Below are 17,901 nucleotides of genomic sequence, written 5' to 3'. Positions count from 1 at the left end.
TACTAGAGAGTACTTCTTTATGTATTATTACTCCTTGAGAGTACTTCATTATGTATTATTACTACTAGAGAGTACATTACTTCTTTATGTATTATTACTACTAGAGAGTACTTCTTTATGTATTATTACTAATAACTAGAGAGTACTTTTGCTTCAGTAACACTGAGTATTTATACTCTGTAGTATCTGAGTACTTCTGTTATTGTTATTGGTCAGGAGGTCTAACCCAGACCAGGACCAGGTTGAGATCCTGGTCTAACCCAGACCAGGTTTGTTGTTACTCAATAAATAAATAAAGACAGAGAGGACTCATAGTCAAATAATCCGGTTTATTAGAGCGCAAGACTCAGCATGAGACACACACACACACACACACACACACACACACACACACACACACACACAAAGACACACACTCACAGAGACACTCACACATACAGAGACACACACACACACACACTATAAACAGTGTGTGTGCTGATAAGAGTGCAGGACGAGGACACGGCAACGCTGGCGGGATGTTTATACAAGACACTCTCCGTGTGTGTGTGAGTGTGAGTGTGTGTGTGGTCACTCTCTCTCTGTCCTGGTCCTCAGAGGACTCACCATTAAGGTCTCTGTTTCTGGTCTCTGGTCCTGAGAGGCGTTCAGGTGCAGCAGGAGATCAGATACCTGAACCTGTGATGATGCTGCACGGAGGACACCTGAGAGACAGACAGGCAGAGAGACAGAGAGACAGACAGGCAGAGAGACAGACAGAGAGACAGAGAGAGAGACAGACAGAGAGACAGGCAGAGAGACAGAGAGACAGACAGGCAGAGAGACAGAGAGACAGACAGAGAGACAGGCAGAGAGACAGAGAGAGAGACAGACAGAGAGACAGGCAGAGAGACAGAGAGAGAGACAGAGAGAGAGACAGAGAGAGAGACAGACAGACAGTTTGTTCTGTGTGTGTGTGTGTGTGTGTGTGTGTGTGTGTGTGTAATTACAGTGTAGAAAGAGGAAGCAGTCATTGGTCGGTTCTGCTCTGCAGCATCTGAGGATTGAAGCTCTGTGATTCACTCTCAGTGTGTTTCTATGTGACCACAAATACACAAATATATATATATATACATGTATATATATACATATACATGTATGTATGATGTGTATATGTATATTACATGTGTGTATGTGTATATATATATACACATGTATGTATATGTGTATATGTATATTACATGTGTATATTTATATATATATACAGGTTTGTGATAAGCATAACCTCGGTTTCAATGGTTCTTTAAGAGGTTTTAATGGTTCTTTAGGATGTATCAATGGATCTTTAGGAGGTTTTATAGGTTCTTTAGGATCTTTAGGAGGTTTTATAGGTTCTTTATATATAACCATCTTTTATAGGTTCTTTAGGTTCTTTCAATGGTTCTTTAGGAGGTTCCAAAGGTTCTTTAGGTGGTTCCATGTTTGTCTGTGTACCTGTCTGACTGAATGTACCTGTCTGTCTCTCAGAGGTTCTGGTGAACACCAAGTTGGAAACGTCGGACCTTCGATGGACGAACCATCCGGCTGAAGATTCTCAGGTACACATACAATCTGTTAGCTTAGCGCTAACATTTACCATTGACGTCAATGAAGAATGCTAACCCGTAACCACTGGTCTCTCTCTGCAGTGGGAGGAGCTCAGCGGAGTGGACGACGAGTCGAACAGCGTGAGGACCTATGAGATCTGCACCCGGAACAGTCCGTCCTCCTATTGGCTGAGGACACGGTGGATCCCCAGAGGGGCGGCGACCACGCTCTACGTGGAGATCAGGTGGGTTCTATAGGATGTTTCAAAGGTTCTATAGGATGTTTCAAAGGTTCTTTAGGATGTTTCAAAGGTTCTTTAGGAAGTTTCAAAGGTTTTTTAGGATGTTTCAAAGGTTCTTTAGGATGTTTAAAGGGTTCTATAGGATGTTTCAAAGGTTCTTGAGGTGGTTCCTAAGGTTATATAGGATGTTTCAAAGGTTCTTGAGGTGGTTTCAAAGGTTCTTTAGGATGTTTCAAAGGTCCTTTAGGATGTTTCCACAGTTCTATAGGATGTTTCAAAGGTTCTTGAGGTGGTTTCAATGGTTCTTTGGGATGTTTAAAGGGTTCTATAGGATGTTTCAATGGTCCTTTAGGATGTTTAAAGGGTTCTATAGGATGTTTCAATGGTTCTATAGTAGGTTCCAAAGGCTCAGCTGTGGTACCCATGTAATAAGTTGATCAGTAATCAATAATGGGTTCTCCAGGTTCACGATGGTGGAGTGTGCCAGTCTGAACAGCCGTCACTGTAAGGAGACCTTCAACCTGTACTACTACCTGTCAGACAGCGATGAGGCCACCCCCACCCACCCGTCCTGGATGGAGAACCCGTACACTAAGGTGTCCACGGTGGCGGCGGACCACCTGATGACGAGAGGAGAACGTCGCTCCAACGTGAAGGTTCTGCGTCTGGAGCCCCTGAAGGGGGCGGGGCTCTACCTGGCGTTCCGTAGTGAGGGCGCCTGCATGGCGCTGCTCTCTGTACGCGTCTTCTACAGGAAGTGCCCCCCCCTCCAGCGAGCCTTCGCCTCGTTCCCCGAAACCGTCCCCCACTCATTGGTGGAGCAGGTAACCCCCCCCCCCCTAACCACGGTAACGGCAGAGATCAGTAGCCAGGGTGCCCTTTATTTTATTTTGAAAAGTTGTCATGTAGTTATCAAAATAAAAGTATATTATTTGTATTACAGTATCAAAGCCTCATTTACTTAACAAAGTAAAAGCTTCTTTATATTAGTTTACAAAGTAAAAGTCTTGTAATAAAGCAAAAGTTAAACGGTACCAAGACTCTTATTTTGAAACGTGTGTGTGTGCTGCAGGCTCAGGGTGTGTGTGTGGAGAACGCTGTGACTCCGCCCGGAGAGCAGTCTCGACCTCCCAGCATGCTTTGCGGTGAGGATGGGCAGTGGGTGGGGCAGCCCACGTCCAGCTGTGCCTGTCGCCCCGGATACGAGGCGGGTGAGACCGATGTGCGCTGTCGAGGTGAGTTTTCAAAATAAAAGCCCTTTGTCACTGAGTTTATAAAGTAAAAGCATCTGATGACACGACTCTCTTCCTGTAAACCCGTCAGACAGACAGACAGACGAGGAGACGTGAGCTTTAACGGTCAGTCACGCTAACATTAGCCGGCTAGCATCACAGAGTAGTATAGCATAGCTTCTTAGCCTAGCTGGTTAGCCTTCCAGCTAGCTAGGCCTGTTTTAGCAACCAGGCTTCGTTCGGCCTCAGCTCTCTGTCTGTCTGTCTGTCTCTCTGTCTGTCTGTCTGTCTCTCTGTCTGTCTGTCTCTCTGTCTCTCTGTCTGTCTGTCTCTCTCTCTGTCCGTCTCTCTCTCTGTCTGTCTGTCTCTCTCAGTCTGTCTGTCTGTCTGTCTGTCTGTGCCTCTGTCTCTGTCTGTCTGTCTGACAAACAGTTTAGTTGTCGAAGCTTCCTGTTATTCTTTTAGAGGTCATAGGTCAGCTGACTGCAACCAGGAAGTGTTGCAGCGGGGCAACCGACCGGGGGGGACGCTTCTGGTTAACACACACGTGTGTGTGTGTGTGTGCTTGGCGTGAGATGTCAGTGATGACATCATGGCAGCACTTTCCACATTCTGTTGAAGCCAAGGTCACTTCCTGTCTCTCATTGTCTCTGTGGTGTCTAAATTTACCCAGAAGTCTGATGGAGCAGATGAATCCTCATGAGTCCTTCTGCTAATGCTAATGCTAACCCTGTGTGTGTGTGTGTGTGTGTGTGTGTGTGTGTGTGTGTGTGTGTGCAGCGTGTCCCTCGGGTCAGTTTAAGGCGGGTTCAGGACCCGGTGTGTGTGGACCGTGTCCCGACCGGAGCAACACTCTGATCCCAGGCTCCGCCTACTGCCTCTGTCACCATGGTTATCACCGAGCCGACTCTGACCCGCCGCACGCCTCCTGCACACGTGAGTCCTTCTCTCCTCTCTCCTTCTCTCCTCTCTCCTCTCTCCTCTCCTCTCTCCTTCTATCTTCTATCCTCTCTCCTCTATCCTCTCTCCTCTCTCCTTCTATCCTCTCTCCTCTCCTCTCTCCTTCTATCTTCTATCCTCTCTCCTCTATCCTCTCTCCTTCTATCCTCTCTCCTTCTATCCTCTCTCCTCTCTCCTTCTGTCCTCTCTCCTCTACCCTCTCTCCTCTCTCCTTCTATCCTCTCTCCTCTCTCCTTCTATCCTCTCTCCTTCTATCCTCTCTCCTCTATCCTCTCTCCTCTCTCCTTCTATCCTCTCTCCTTCTATCCTCTCCGCTCTCCTCTCTCCTTCTATCCTTCTCTCCTTCTCTCCTCTCTCCGTCCTACCGTTTTCCCACAATGCAACACCTTAAGTTTGTAACTGTGCCGTCATCGGGGTTATATAGCACAGAGGCCACGCCCCCTTTTGGGTGTAAAAGAAGCTCTGATAAAGAAAAGAACCATTTAAAGATTGATGACTGGGGGCGGGGGGTCCAGGACCAGTTGGACCAGTTAACCCAGTCTAATGGAAATAATGGTCCAACAACTGCACCGCCCCTCTAATTACCTCACCACGGCAACGACAATTAGGCATAATTACAAGGCTCACTGTGTTGTGTGTGTGTGTGTGTGCGCGTGAGGATGATGTGTTGTGTTGATGGAGCAGCTACAATGTTAGCTTAGCTTAGCATAGATCAAAGCAGACTCCATTCAGAAGACAAACATTCTAACATGATGTGTTGTTGTGAGGTCAGAGCTGACTGAACATGAACATGTGTACTCATCTGCATCATGATGATGTTCTCTCTGGTTATTGACGTGATGTGCCTGTGAGTCCGAGCTCAGGGCCTCAGAGTGACCCACTCCTTTACCCCCCAGGCCCCCCCTCCTCCCCCCGCTCCATCGTGAGCCAGATCAACGACTCATCGGTGACTCTGGAGTGGAGCGAGCCTCTGGACCGGGGGGGACGAGCAGACCTGGTCTACAGAGTCCTCTGCTCCATCTGTGGGACCGCATCTAAGGTACAGCACCAAGACCACTTAGACCAGGACCACTGGGACCTTGTAGACCAGGACACTGGGACCTTGTATACCACGTAGACCAGGACCACTGGGACCTTGTAGACCACGTAGACCAGGACCACTGGGACCTTGTAGACCACGTAGACCAGGACCACTGGGACCTTGTAGACCACGTAGACTAGGACCACTGGGACCTTGTAGACCAGTGTGCTGTGAGAGATCGTCAGGTGTGCCGTGGGAAAATGTCCAATTTCACTTAATGAGTCCAATAAAATATTATTTAGTTGTTGTTGCAAATACTTTGCCATTGTTGAGCAACATAGTGTCTGACTCAGTAATAGATACTCCTCCATGCCAGTGGGGGGCAGTAGGTAGCGCAGTAATGACGTGTTAATGTAGGACAGCAGAATGAAATGATGGAGAGGTTGAGGTGACAAGACGAACAACGATGGAGAAATATTGAAAAGTGAAAATGCAGACTCTGAACTGGACAACAGAACCCAGATGAAAAGCCTATATGGATCAACACATTGAGAGACTTGTCATTAAATTGTCAGCATGTATCCGGCCCGCCAGAACATATCATGTTTATCATAACTGACCCGTTATACCACAGAGCTCCGGGACCAAACGTGGTGATGTGAGCTGACTTTATGTTCAACATGACGAAGCATCTCACTGAGCTAAACCTCCAGCTTCAGGGACGTGAGATCACAGACATGTGTGATGCAGTAAGAGTCTCCATTGCTGTGTTCCCACTGCTCATGTTGCTGATAAACTGGGTGCACTTGGTACAGAGTTCACTCGGTGATTTGCCGACTTTGCAGCTCAGCAGTTTAACTCTGAACTGCTCAGTCATTCGTTTGCAGTTGAGGTGTAGAGAGCAGCTGTGGAGCTGATAGACCTCCAGTGTAATGACACTCAAGTGTGACTCTGAGGGCGCTGCACAGTTCCCAAGCTTCATCCCCGAAACGATGCCTTAACTCCGCCTCCATGCTGCTCAAACGCTCTGCATGTTTGGGAGGACATACCTGTGTGAGCAGCTGTTCTCTGTGATGAAGATGAACACAAACCCACACAGGAGTCTCACCGATGCACCTTCACTCCATCGTGAGGGTTTCCACAGAACCTAACCCAGATATTATGAGCTGTCAGCAAGAGAAGATGCCAAACATCTGGCTCTGGTACATCTGCATAAAATAATGTAGCCTACCTCAACATGTATTCTGTTTGCACTCTGTGTAATATCCTTCTACATGTTTATTAAATGGTGACTCTGTTTGACCCTCAGCGTATAGTCACCACTTCTTACTGTGTCTCTGGGGTTGAGTCTGACTCCTCTGCAAATCTGCTGTTGTTGGTGTGCTGCGGGTCAGAAAAGGTTGAAAAACACTGATGTAGACCACGTAGACCACGTAGACCAGGACCACTGAGACCAGGTAGACCAGGACCACTGAGACCAGGTGGACCACTAACAAACACCAGCCTCCTCCCCTGACTCCGCCCCCTCCTCCTCCTCTGCAGGCATTGGTTGGTTCCTGTTCCCCGTGTGATGACAGCGTTCTGTACCGTCCGGCTCAGCGTGGTCTGACTCAGCGCCGTGTCACCGTGTGGGGACTCCGCCCACAAACCAAGTACACCTTCACCGTCCAATCACTGAGCGGAGTCTCTGCTCTCAGCCAATCAGAGCCGGCCTCGGACAGAGTCAACGTCACCACCAGCAGAGACGGTCAAGACACACATACAGACACTACGTTACCCAGGATGCCTTTCTCCTTTCAATAAAAATAACACCATTTAATTTAACCTTTGTTTTTTTCATTATCATTTTTTCATTCAGATCATTGAAGAAAAAGTACTAATGACATGCACCACAGCTGCTTCATCTATGAAGTCACTTCACAACATTTAAACTGACTTTACTTATATATATAAGTATATATATATATATATATATATAAGTATATATACTTATAATGTGTACATGTTGATATTTCTTCTCTATTCAGCTGTAGGAGGTATTGATTCAGTAAAAACAGGACTTATATTAATAAATTAAATTTCAATAATTTAAATTCTACCAAATTCTTCTTTTTAGAGGTAAAATGACAAAAAACATTTTAAATATTTCTTTTAAATATATGGATGACAAAACAAACGAAGCAGCTTCTAGTTGAGGCCCCGCCCAAAGTTATTAGCCCCTCCCACTAAGACGTGATGGACAATACGTTTTGACCGGAGATTTGTAGTTCTGAATATATAGTTCTAATAACTTAATAATCACATTCTATCACACCATAACTCCAGTTTCTAACACATTAATGATAATAATAACATTCATATTAATAATACAAATAATGTGTGTGTGTGTGTGTGTGTGTGTGTGTAGTTCCTCTTCCAGTCTCCGGTCTAAAGAGGGTGGCGGCCTCAGAGTCCAGTTTGTCTCTAGAGTGGAACGTTCCGGTTCTACAGAACCAGTTCATCGTACTGGACTACCAGCTACGCTACAGCCCCAAGGTACACTCCACACTCTACACTCTACACACTACACTCTACACACTACACTCTACACTCTACACACAACACTCTACACACTACACTCTACACTCTACACACTACACTCTACACTCTACACACTACACTCTACACACTACACTCTCCACACACACTACACTCTACACTCTACACACACACTACACTCTACACACACACTACACTCTACACACTACACTCTACACTCTACGCACTACACTCTACACACTACACTCTCCACACACACTACACTCTACACTCTACACACACACTACACTCTACACACACTCTACACCAGGCATGGGCAAACTACGGCCCGCGTCAAATATTGGTACAAAAATTGTCCAAACTATAATAAAGACTAGTGGTGGGCAGTATACCGGTTTTAATTTCCCCTATGAGATAAATTCTTCACACACCATCATACTGGTGCATAGCCGAAACAACTGCTGTCTGCTTTCAACAGGCAGCTAAATGTATTCTTTGCCGCTATTGCACAGCACTCAGCGCTAGTTGTCTTATATGTATTGAGAGGGAACCCTAGTCATGGTCATAACTTTATAACACAACAATTAACAACCCACAACTAATGCTCTTTAACAGAGAAAAACACCACAGCACACAACAGTCTGTGACACATAAACAATTTGTAACACTAATAATTGTACATTTATAAAATTTCCCCGCCGAACTGCATGCTGGGTACAGCTCACTCGCGAGCCTGCTAGCACAACAGTCTGCTAACAGCTGGGAGAGCCTCCGTCGCTCCAGTTACGTTACATTAAAGAACAGAACAGAGCGATGCAGCATCAACAAAGACAGACCGGAGATGCACCGATAGAGTTTGACACATAATAACGCTGATTACCGTGTAATATGTGTGGTATTTGTTATAAATGTACATTGGTGCAAAGAGGTGATACGAAGCTGTACAGGGAGGGGCTTAGGACCCAGGGGAATGTAGGCGAAGGAAACGGGAAGAAACAGAAGACACCCTACACAAACAGCTGTTCACCGCTCGTCACGATCCTGCAGACCAGTGATTCTCAACTGGTATTTCGTCGCGAATCCGTTTTCAGTGGGTCGCGGGCCTTTGCTTTATGCAGCGGAGTTATTCATGCTCCTTTCCAGCATTTACGGCACTTGTTCAGCGGTGCAGGAAAAACACAGACCAATGCGTTGTAAATCACGTCACGTGATGCAGTTTAGCCAATAAAATAAGGGTATTCTGATATGTTTCCTGACTCCAGTGAGATGTACCCACACCGTGACACAGGGGGGAGAGACAAGGAAAGACATTACAGAGCAGAACTCTGATAATGTTAGATGTGAAAGTCAAATATTTGTATGATCTGGTCAAAGCATCAAACTACCAAAAACCTTTGCACTAAAAACACTGTGTCTAAAATGACAGCTTAATAAGTGAGTGCACGATAAAAGATGCATTAATGCGATAAAAAAAATACCGTGTAAGATCCCAGCTAACTGATGAACACCTCAGATCTGTTCTGAGAATTGCCACAACCAAACTGACACCAAACGTTAACGCACTGGTTAAAAAGGGTGACCAACAACACTGTTCCCACTGAAATTAAATGCAAGTTACTTTTTAGGTAATGGCTTTTACTTGTAATTTATATTAGTTCACACAAACACTCCATTCATCTGCTACTGGCCCGGCCCGTCTGTCAAATTTTAAAACTCAATGTGGCCCCCAAGCCAAAAAGTTTGCCCACCCCTGCTCTACACTCTACACACTACACTCTACACACTACAATCTACACACTACACTCTACACACTCACTACACACACACACACACACACACACTCACTGATATGGTCTGACTGTGATGTAACTGTTGATCCTGATGACATCACAGGAGGGGGAGGGGGCGGGGCAGTGGCAGTACGTCTCCAGCAGGTCTTCTTCTGTGGTGGTTTCTGGGCTCCAGAGGGCCGTGAGGTATCAGGTTCAGGTCAGAGCTCGATCACAGGCCGGATACGGATCCTTCAGTCCGGAGGGGAGCTTCAACACACTACCTGATGGTGAGACAGCTGTCTGTCTGTCTGTGTCTCTCTCTGTCTGTCTGTCTGTCTTATATATACATAGATGTAGAGATAAACTAAAGCAAAACAAGCTAACATATGCTACCTGTCTGTCTCTCTGTCTCATATATACATACCATCATATAGTGTTGATGCTACCTGTCTGTCTCTCTGTCTCATATATACATACCATCATATAGTGTTGATGCTACCTGTCTGTCTCTCTGAAGGTGTTGGTTCTCACCTGGTGGTGACGGCAGTTCTCGTCTCCATGGGGATTCTGATGCTCATCACCACGGCGATACTGGCTCTGTACTGCTACCGGTAAGTGTGTGTGTGTGTGTGTGTGTTTGTTCAGGATGCTCCCTCCCTGCAGCAGAACAATGGAACACTGACCTCAGGTCCTCACACACACACGCACACACAGTAACACACACACACTCTCTCTCTCAGCAGGGTGGGACATGTTGACTCTATAAAGACGGAGAAACTCGACACTCTGAGAGAAGATAAAGATACACACAGATAATAACATTCCTGAGGGGGGGCTGAGTGTGTGTGTGTGTGTGTGTGTGTGTGTGTGTGTGTGTGTGTGACTTGGGAAATAAAGAATTTTGCAGCTACTGAAAACTAAAGTCTACTCCTGTCTGTCTCTCTCTTGTCTGTCTCTCTCCTGTCTGTCTGTCTCCTGTCTGTCTGTCTCTCTCCTGTCTCTCTCCTGTCTGTCTGTCTGTCTGTCTCTCTCCTGTCTCTCTCCTGTCTGTCTGTCTGTCTGTCTCCTGTCTGTCTCTCATCAGCAGGAGAGTGAAGGACTCTGAACAGAGTGATAAAAGTGGACACTACCAGATGGGACAGAGTGAGTTTCAGTTCGACCAATCAGATTGTGTTACTGCTGTCACATGATGATGGTGATGATGATGATGATGATGATGATGATGTTGTCGTTATCGTAGCGATGAAGGTGTACATCGACCCGTTTACGTACGAGGACCCAAACGAGGCGGTGAGAGAGTTCACCAAAGAGATCGAGGCGTCTTTTGTGAAGATCGAGGAAGTGATCGGAGCAGGTGAGCATCCTGTGGTTACCTGGGGAACCTTTAAGGAACCTTTTCAGGAACGTTTAAGGGTCTACAGATCTGTTGTTTCATATATCTTAGAAACTCGGGACACATTTAATTCAAAGCTATGTTTTTAGGAACAATTTATGATCTTGAAGAACACAGGAACCTTTTCAGGTACTTTGAGAAACGTTTGAAGAACACAGGAACCTTTGTAGGTACTTTGAGAAACTTTCAAAGAACATAGGAACCTTTTTAGGTACTTTGAGAAGCTTTAAAGAACACAGGAACCCTTTCAGGTACTTTGAGAAACTTTATAAGAACACAGGAACCTTTTTAGGTACTTTGAGAAACATTTACAGAACACAGGAACCTTTTTAGGTACTTTGAGAAACTTTTAAAGAACACAGGAACCTTTTTAGGTACTTTCAGAAATGTTTACAGAACACAGGAACCTTTTTCGGTACTTTGAGAAACTTTCAAAGAACACAGGAACCTTTTTAGGTACTTTGAGAAACTTTTACAGAACACAGGAACCTTTTTAGGTACTTTAGGAAATGTTTACAGAACACAGGAACATTTCAGGTACTTTGAGAAACATAAAGAACACAGGAACCTTTTCAGGTACTTTGAGAAACTTTAAAGAACACATGAACCCTTTCAGGTACTTTGAGAAACATGAAGAACACAGGAACCTTTTTAGGTACTTTGAGAAACGTTTGAAGAACACAGGAACCTTTTTAGGTACTTTGAGAAACTTTTAAGGAACACAGGAACCTTTTCAGGTACTTTGAGAAACTTTTAAAGAACACAGGAACCTTTTTAGGGACTTTGAGAAACGTTTGAGAAACGTTTGAAGAACACAGGAACCTTTTTAGGTACTTTGAGAAGCTTTACAGAACACAGGAACCTTTTTAGGTACTTTGAGAAACTTTCAAAGAACACAGGAACCTTTTTAGGTACTTTAGGAAACGTTTACAGAACACAGGAACATTTCAGGTACTTTGAGAAACAAAGAACACAGGAACCTTTTCAGGTACTTTGAGAAACATAAAGAACACAGGAACCTTTTAGGTACTTTGAGAAACATAAAGAACACAGGAACCTTTTCAGGTACTTGACTGGAAGCCATGAACTTTTAAGGAGCCTTTTTTTAAACCTACAAACCATTTAAGGAACGTTCTCTATGCTCAGAAAGAGGAACCAACTTATCTTTCTGGTGACTTTGGAACCCGGGGACCTTTAAGGAACTTTGTGAAACTTAAAGGACTTTTAAATATTAGGAAACTTTAGTTACTTGAATCCAAGAATACTTTGAGTAACTTTTTCAGAACCTTTTGAGAACCCTCTTAGAGGAATGTAGACTTTTATTTTGTAATGTCGACGAGAAGAACCTGAAAAAACATCAGAACAAGAGTCCACACACACACACACACACACAGACACACACACATGTACATACGTGTTGTGTGAGGTGAAGACATGTTGGTATGTTCTAATGAGCCTTAAAGGGACAGTACACCTCTCCACTCTCACTATATTGTATTTTTATTAGTTTAACGTATTTAATAATTTATGAATAGATTTGAATAACTTAATAGACATTTAGAACAGGTGTGTTGTAACATTTGATATTCACCTGTCCAGGTGAGTTCGGCGAGGTGTGTCGAGGTCGGCTGAGGGTCCCGGGCAGGAAGGAGAACTACGTGGCGATCAAGACGCTGAAGGGCGGCTACACTGACAAACAGAGGCGGGACTTCCTGTCGGAGGCATCCATCATGGGTCAGTTCCAGCACCCCAACATCATCCACCTGGAGGGCGTCATTACCACTTCCTGTCCCGTCATGATCCTCACTGAGTTCATGGAGAACGGAGCGCTGGACAGTTTCCTGAGGGTGAGACGGGCAGCAACGAGGAACACGTCTCACAGTCGCTAGTCCAGCTGTCTGTTGTCTCACGGCCCACCTGTCTGTCTGTCCCTACAGGTGAATGACGGACAGTTCACCACCATCCAGCTGGTGGGGATGCTGAGGGGCATCGCAGCCGGCATGAAGTACCTGTCTGTCATGAGCTTCGTCCACAGAGACCTGGCAGCTCGAAACATCCTGGTCAACTCCAACCTGGTCTGTAAGGTGAGACAGTCTGTCACCCGTCTGTCTGTAGGGTGAGACGGTCTGTCACCTGTCTACCTACCTGTCTCCCTGCCTGTCTCCCCACCCGTCTGTCTGTAAGGTGAGACAGTCTGTCACTTGTCTCCCTACCTATCTCCCTGCCTGTCTCCCCACCCGTCTGTCTGTAAGGTGAGACAGTCTGTCAGTTGTCTCCCTACCCACCTGTCTCCCTGCCTGTCTCCTGCCTGTCTCCCCACCTGTCTGTCAGTGATGTCTAACTGTGTTTCTGTGTCTTCAGGTGTCAGACTTTGGTCTCAGCAGGTTCCTGACTGAGAACTCTTCTGACCCAACGTACACCAGCTCTCTGGTAGGTCAGCTGATCAGAAATCTCCCATGATGCTCTTTGTTGATACTCGTTGAAGCACCTGTAGTTTAATTATTCATAAAGTGGTGTTTAAATAGGATGTTTTAAATGGTCTAATGAGCCTTAAAGGAACAGTACCGACTGTGCCTTAAAGGAACAGTACCCACTGTGCCTTAAAGGAACAGTACCCACTGTGCCTTGAAGGAACAGTACCGACTGTGCCTTGAAGGAACAGTACCGACTGTGCCATAAAGGAACAGTACCGACTGTGCCTTGAAGGAACAGTACCGACTGTGCCATGAAGGAACAGTACCGACTGTGCCTTGAAGGAACAGTACCGACTGTGCCTTGAAGGAACAGTACCGACTGTGCCTTGAAGGAACAGTACCGACTGTGTCGTAAAGGAACAGTACCGCCTGTGCCTTGAAGGAACAGTACCGACTGTGCCTTGAAGGAACAGTACCGACTGTGTCTTAAAGGAACAGTACTGACTGCGTCTCGTCCTCAGGGAGGAAAGATTCCTATTCGCTGGACGGCTCCTGAAGCCATCGCCTACAGGTGAGCACCAGTACTGCAGGTAGTAGTACCGTGAGTGGTATTAAATATAGATATTAAATATAAATAATAAATCATTAATAATAAATCATTAATATTAAATACGAAATATTAAAATTAAATATGACATATTAAATACTAAATATTAAATACTGGGGCTGCATGTGGTGTAGTGGCTGACACTGTCACCTCATTAAGAGGGTTCTCCGGCTTCCTCCCACAGTCCACAGACATGCAGCTTCGGGTTATCTGGAGACTCGAGATTGTGTTGAAAAGCGTGAATGTCTGTCTGTCTCTCTATGTGCCCTGTGATAAACTGGCGACCTGTCCTGCGACTCAGGACTTGTCATGTAGTTAAAGTGATTATTTTATATTTGACTCTCAGGAAGTTCACGTCAGCCAGTGATGGGTGGAGCTACGGCATCGTCATGTGGGAGGTGATGTCATACGGAGAGCGGCCATATTGGGACATGAGCAACCAGGACGTAAGAAAAACTTCTGTCTGTCTCTCTCCTGTCTCACCCTCCTGTCTGTCTCTCTCTATATGACAGGTGATTAACGCCATTGAGCAGGACTACTGTCTCCCTCCTGTCTCACCCTCCTGTCTGTCTCTCTCTCTATGACAGGTGATTAACGCCATAGAGCAGGACTATTGTCTCCCTCCTGTCTCACGCTCCTGTCTGTCTCTCTCCTGTCTCACCCTCCTGTCTGTCTCTCTCCCTATGACAGGTGATTAACGCCATAGAGCAGGACTACCGTCTACCTCCTGTCTCACCCTCCTGTCTGTCTCTCTCCCTATGACAGGTGATTAACGCCATAGAGCAGGACTACCGTCTCCCTCCCCCCCCAGAGTGCCCCGCCTCCCTCCACTCCCTCATGTTGGACTGTTGGCAGAAGGAACGAGCCAATCGGCCGAGGTTCTGCGACGTGGTCTCTGCTCTCGATAGGCTGATCCGAAACCCTGCCTCCCTGAAGGTGACGCTCCCAGAGGGCCGCAGGTGAGGTCGCCATCTTGTTTTTTAGGAACCAGTGAACAGGTGACCATATCTGGACTGAGGAGGAGTGACGTAGAGACGCCGTATACGTCTCTGGTAGAGACCTGTCAATCACCGTGTAGCCCCTCCCTAAGGCATCCCCTGCTTTACGGTCTGTTTCACTCTAAATGGACCATCATGTACTAAATGAACATCATGCTGTTGAAGAAGACTTGAAACTAGAGATTGAGACCATAAACTCATGTTTACAATGTTTACTGAGGTAATAAATCAAGAGAGAAGTAGAGTCATTTTCTCATAGACTTCTATACAACCAGAGGAGTCGTGTGTGTGTGTGTGTGTGTATAAATGATTGACAGGTGTGGAATGTCATTAATGCACCAGCTGCTGGAGGTCAGGGGTTACCATAGAGACGGTTACACACACACACATGGTGTGGGCGGGGCTAGTGAGTGTGATTGACAGCTGTTTATACAGACTTGTTTACATCAGCAGGTGCACAACGGTTCACATTCCTGGATTAAAGCTCAGAGTGGAGAAATATCCTGTCTGTCTCTCCCTGTCTGTCTCTCAGTGTGTCTCAGCCCCTGTTGGACCAGCGTCTCCCCCCGTCTCTCTCGTCCTGTGGTTCTGTCTCTGAGTGGCTTCGAGCCATAAAGATGGAGCGATACGAGCCGAGCTTCCTCCAGTCGGGGTTCACGAGTCTGGAGGTCGTCTCTCAGCTCAACACCGAGTAAGAGACACTAAATATATACATATATACATACTATCTACATATATATATACTATATATATATATATATCTATATATATATTAGTAGTATAGTAGTGTATATAACAGATGTGTCTCCGTCTGTTTCCGTAGCGACCTGCTCAGAGTGGGCGTGACCCTCGCCGGACACCAGAAGAAGATCCTCTCCTCCATCCAGACGTTCAGGGTACACAAAGCCCCGCCCACTCTGCTCTACTGACCAATCCCAGCCCTGCCTTCGTACTGTCCAAAAAAACCACTACATTCAGGAGGACGCTGAGCCACGCCCACTTGTTTTTTTAACCACTGAACATTTTGACCAATCAGAGCGAGCACGAAGGACCGGTGAGACTCCGCCTCCTTGGTGGTCGGACCAATGAGACTGTGACGTTTAAGAAGCACAAAACAACGTACGGTTACTGTCCTCTCTGTACGCTTAATTATGTTTGAGTCCGGTGCAACAGCACTCCGCCCTTCTTAATCCCACCAATCAGAGTTCACCACAGCGAGCACCTGGTTGGTCGACTCTCAGGTGCTGCCAGACCTCCACCACTCAGGTAAACCTAAGCTCCTCCTCCTTGGCCAGGTGTTTTTATAATCATGCTTCGAACCCTGGACTCACCGACCAATCGGCATCTGACACAGTAGGGACGTCGGTCTCTTATTGGACAGAGAGGTGTTTTAACGGCTCCCCCTTTGGCCCTGCTGTTATCGCCCCGCCCACTTCATGAAAGCACAGCTGGGATTGGTTCCCCTGAATTCTGACCTCTACTGGATTCTATTAAACAAACAAAACCCTTTTACCGGATCAGCTGATGATCAAAACAAACCGCTGCCACTACGACTGCAGAGAACCGAGAGAACCCCGGGATGGACCGAAGGGGGTTCTGGTCCTGATCGACCGGGTCAAAGTTAAATATCATCATGGAAACATCTCCATAGTCCACTAGGGTTATATTCTGTGAGGAGTTCTGGAGGAACGTGTGGAACAAACTCACAGGAAATTCCAAAAAGAGTGTTGATCTCCATCGATGTGTGATTATTGATCTGAGGGACATCAGGAGGTCCAGACGGGATCAATATTCTGTTACGTCCACGTGTCCTGGTGAAGTTTCACCATCAAAACTCTTCATGATCTGTGAGGAATATTATGGGATGGCCTCGGAATACAGAGGTGAACCTTTTGAGCGAATCTTCTTGAATTTGTTGAGATTAACGAACATCTGGTGGAAAACGTCCAAAATGAATGTGATTCTTCAGGTCTGTGGACTACTGGGAGACCTTCAGGTCCCGTTGGAGAACTCTCAGAAGGACTATGAGTTTCTTCATGTCCACATACGCTGGATTCTTTAAGATGTAAAATTACTCAAGTGTATTTTATTGAACCCATTGTGAGGTATCTAGTACTGTTTTTAAACCTTAAAGTGAATCATTTATACAATCAAACACTAGCCGGTCCAGAACCGGTGGTCCGTCTGGAGTAATGTCACTTTCTGAACAGAACCACTGCAGATTTAAGCTGATTTCACAGTTAAAAAGCAGTTTTTAACAAGTTCCTGATCCTGGACTGTTGGATCTGGTTCAGGTTTGAGGACGAGGAGAGACATATTGAATTGTAGAAGTGATGGTTTTGTATTTTAGCACTTTTTGTACTTTCTGATATTTGATCATGTTTAAAGTAGATACCAATGTTTTTATACTGACGACATTTTGTAAAGAAAAAAGAAAAAGAACAAAAGCAGATTTGTCTTGTATTTCAAAATGTCTCTGAGACCAAAGAGGACCAGTTATCAGAGTCACCAGACCTGTTTAGATCTCTAGACCAGGTCTGGAACCAGGAGGCTCCTGAACCATCAGAGCCATCGATTCTTATTAAGAACTTATTATTGTCAGCTGTCTCTGTCAGCCAATCACAATAAAGATGAACCGTCCAGCCAATGACGAGTCTGAGTCCAGCTGATTAGAACCCATGAACCACACAGTAAGAGTACTAGTACCACACAGTAAGAGTACTAGTAACACACAGTAAGAGTACTAATACCACACAGTAAAAGTACTTTGACTGACTTTTACTAAGTACAAGTATCATCAAGTCTTAGCTGTCTCTGGTCATGTGACCTCTTCTTCCTCCTCTTCCCTCAGAAATGACTTCCAGGCAGTTTGTGGAAATTTTTCAGCGGTGTGTGTGTTCAGTGTGTGTGTGTGTGTGTGTGTGTGTGTGTGTAGGAAGGATCATTTCAACATGTTATTTCACTTTAATGAGCGAACTGTTGGCAGAGAATTGAAGAAGCAGAAGGTTTAAGTTTCGTGTGTGTGTATCTGGTGTTCAGTGTGTGTGTGTGTGTGTGTGTGGTGTTTAGTGTGTGCGTGTGTGTGTGTGGTGTTTAGTGTGTGTGTGTGTGCCCTCCTGCTCTGTGTCTCTCTCTGCAGGACGATCCAAACTGACAGCT

General features: G+C 45.7%; 1 protein-coding gene across 1 annotated transcript in view; it reads left to right on the top strand.

Moving 5' to 3' along the window:
* Window positions 1-17,389, top strand: part of LOC116400680 (ephrin type-B receptor 4b-like) — a 22,009-nt gene extending 4,620 nt beyond the window's left edge. Inside the window, exons 4-23 of the mRNA XM_031878633.1 lie at window positions 1,488-1,577; window positions 1,668-1,810; window positions 2,271-2,631; window positions 2,880-3,042; window positions 3,820-3,975; window positions 4,896-5,038; window positions 6,563-6,767; window positions 7,428-7,555; window positions 9,452-9,617; window positions 9,848-9,941; window positions 10,415-10,473; window positions 10,571-10,684; window positions 12,323-12,570; window positions 12,661-12,807; window positions 13,085-13,153; window positions 13,659-13,708; window positions 14,091-14,190; window positions 14,510-14,703; window positions 15,275-15,433; window positions 15,566-17,389. Of these exons, the coding sequence (XP_031734493.1) occupies window positions 1,488-1,577; window positions 1,668-1,810; window positions 2,271-2,631; window positions 2,880-3,042; window positions 3,820-3,975; window positions 4,896-5,038; window positions 6,563-6,767; window positions 7,428-7,555; window positions 9,452-9,617; window positions 9,848-9,941; window positions 10,415-10,473; window positions 10,571-10,684; window positions 12,323-12,570; window positions 12,661-12,807; window positions 13,085-13,153; window positions 13,659-13,708; window positions 14,091-14,190; window positions 14,510-14,703; window positions 15,275-15,433; window positions 15,566-15,671 (2,895 nt within the window). The 3' untranslated portion in view covers window positions 15,672-17,389. The remainder of the gene's footprint in view (window positions 1-1,487; window positions 1,578-1,667; window positions 1,811-2,270; window positions 2,632-2,879; window positions 3,043-3,819; window positions 3,976-4,895; window positions 5,039-6,562; window positions 6,768-7,427; window positions 7,556-9,451; window positions 9,618-9,847; window positions 9,942-10,414; window positions 10,474-10,570; window positions 10,685-12,322; window positions 12,571-12,660; window positions 12,808-13,084; window positions 13,154-13,658; window positions 13,709-14,090; window positions 14,191-14,509; window positions 14,704-15,274; window positions 15,434-15,565) is intronic.
* Window positions 17,390-17,901: the final 512 nt, after the last annotated feature.

The sequence above is a fragment of the Anarrhichthys ocellatus genome, unplaced genomic scaffold (genome assembly GCF_004355925.1).
Source record: "Anarrhichthys ocellatus isolate YVR2014 unplaced genomic scaffold, GSC_Weel_1.0 scaffold189, whole genome shotgun sequence".
Classification (NCBI taxonomy): domain Eukaryota; kingdom Metazoa; phylum Chordata; class Actinopteri; order Perciformes; family Anarhichadidae; genus Anarrhichthys; species Anarrhichthys ocellatus.
This window is presented reverse-complemented; position numbering and strand designations above follow the sequence as displayed.